Source organism: Eimeria mitis, genomic scaffold (assembly GCF_000499745.2).
Source record: "Eimeria mitis Houghton genomic scaffold, Emh_scaff2019, whole genome shotgun sequence".
NCBI lineage: Eukaryota > Apicomplexa > Conoidasida > Eucoccidiorida > Eimeriidae > Eimeria > Eimeria mitis.
The window spans coordinates 7,058-8,359 of NW_013570341.1; the positions used below are offsets into that span (position 1 = coordinate 7,058).

The following is a 1,302-nucleotide window of genomic DNA, read 5'->3' on the forward strand; positions in this document are numbered from 1 at the left end:
CGCTTGCGGGGTTAGGTTGTTGCACGAGTCGCCATAGGCTGCGTCTGTAACGCTAGTTCTCTGGCCTTGACCTGACCAGAGACGAGCCGCAATGAAGGCAAAGACTTAAAGTAAGAATTTCCCAAAGGCAGCTGACCTCCTTCCGCGGAACCTAGGCATCCTGGGCGTTGAGCTCAGGGCCAGGGTGGCGCGGGGAGGAGGCAGCCCGAAATGGGGTTGCAGCGCACCCCGCTGCGGCTAGCTGAGCTAGCCAGCCCCACGCGTGCACTAAAGGAAGCTTCAGAGAAGCTTCCTTTGCTGCATGCTTTGCCTCATAACGAACTTGTATAACGTTTGCAGACGCTTACGCGCAGCATGCCAAGGCTGTCAATAGGCTCCTCAGCTAACTCTGCGCTAACTCATGTTACATCTGCCCCCCCATCAGCAAAAAGCGCACGTCCCTCGTGCGCAGAAGTCATGTAAAACGTGATGGATTGCTGCTGTTGCTGCTGCTGCTGCTGCTGCTGCTGCTGCTGCTGCTGTTCTCCACACCGGTGCCCGTTCCTGCGACGAAGCAAGGGAAAAATGGGTGAAAAAGGGTCGAATATGTGAAGATGTCAAGGTAGAGAGAAAGGGTGAGGGGGAGCAGCATGCCAGTCGCCGCATCGGACTCAAACGGCGAGTCGTGATGCGGCGGCTGTCTCGCGGCTGCGATGGTGCCACGGCACCGCCTGAATGAGCTTGCCTGCGAGAGAAACAGCAAATAGCGGCACAAGAAAAGAGAAAAGAAGTGAAAGGCTGTGCAAAAGCAAGGAAACTGCTGCGATGCAGGCCCAGCTCAGGCCACAGCTGGTGGCTAGCTGGAGTGGCGCGAGACGCCGCTCCCAAGCTGCCACTGGGCAAAAATAGGGAAAAAAAAGCTGCTTCCAGGGGTCTGGATGCTTGGTTACAAGTCATCCAGCTCCATGGTAGTTGAAATGACCCTTCCCGCTAGGCCGGGTCGCCCCCGACCGGGCACCTGAGAAAGCCCCATCCAAGCCCCAAAGCAAAGCCCCACTGAGGGAGGTACGGCCGGTCGGCAGCGCCCTCCCGCGACCTGGCGCGTCTCGCGAAAGGGGAAAGATCTAGATACGGAGGTAAGGTAAGTAGCCTCCGGGGGCATCGACGAATAAAAATAGAATAGATTGGAGGGATCCGCCTAGGGATCCACGAGCACGAAGCTACCTAACACCCACTCCCGCATCCTGCCTGCATGCACACACTAGTTGTAGTCCAGGAGAGCACGAAACTGTGTAGGGGGGAGCGCCTCCCGTAAGCGATCCT

At 57.6% G+C, this 1,302-nt stretch overlaps 1 protein-coding gene across 1 annotated transcript; it reads right to left on the minus strand.

The window, feature by feature from the left end:
- Positions 1 to 398: 398 nt before the first annotated feature.
- Positions 399 to 1,012, minus strand: EMH_0047420 (uncharacterized protein; the record flags this gene model as incomplete). The annotated part of the gene is made up of 3 exons (XM_013496277.1): positions 399 to 543; positions 651 to 724; positions 998 to 1,012. The coding sequence occupies 3 exons, from the start codon at positions 1,010 to 1,012 to the stop codon at positions 399 to 401; spliced, it is 234 nt and encodes a 77-aa protein (XP_013351731.1).
- Between the last annotated feature and the right edge of the window lie 290 nt (positions 1,013 to 1,302).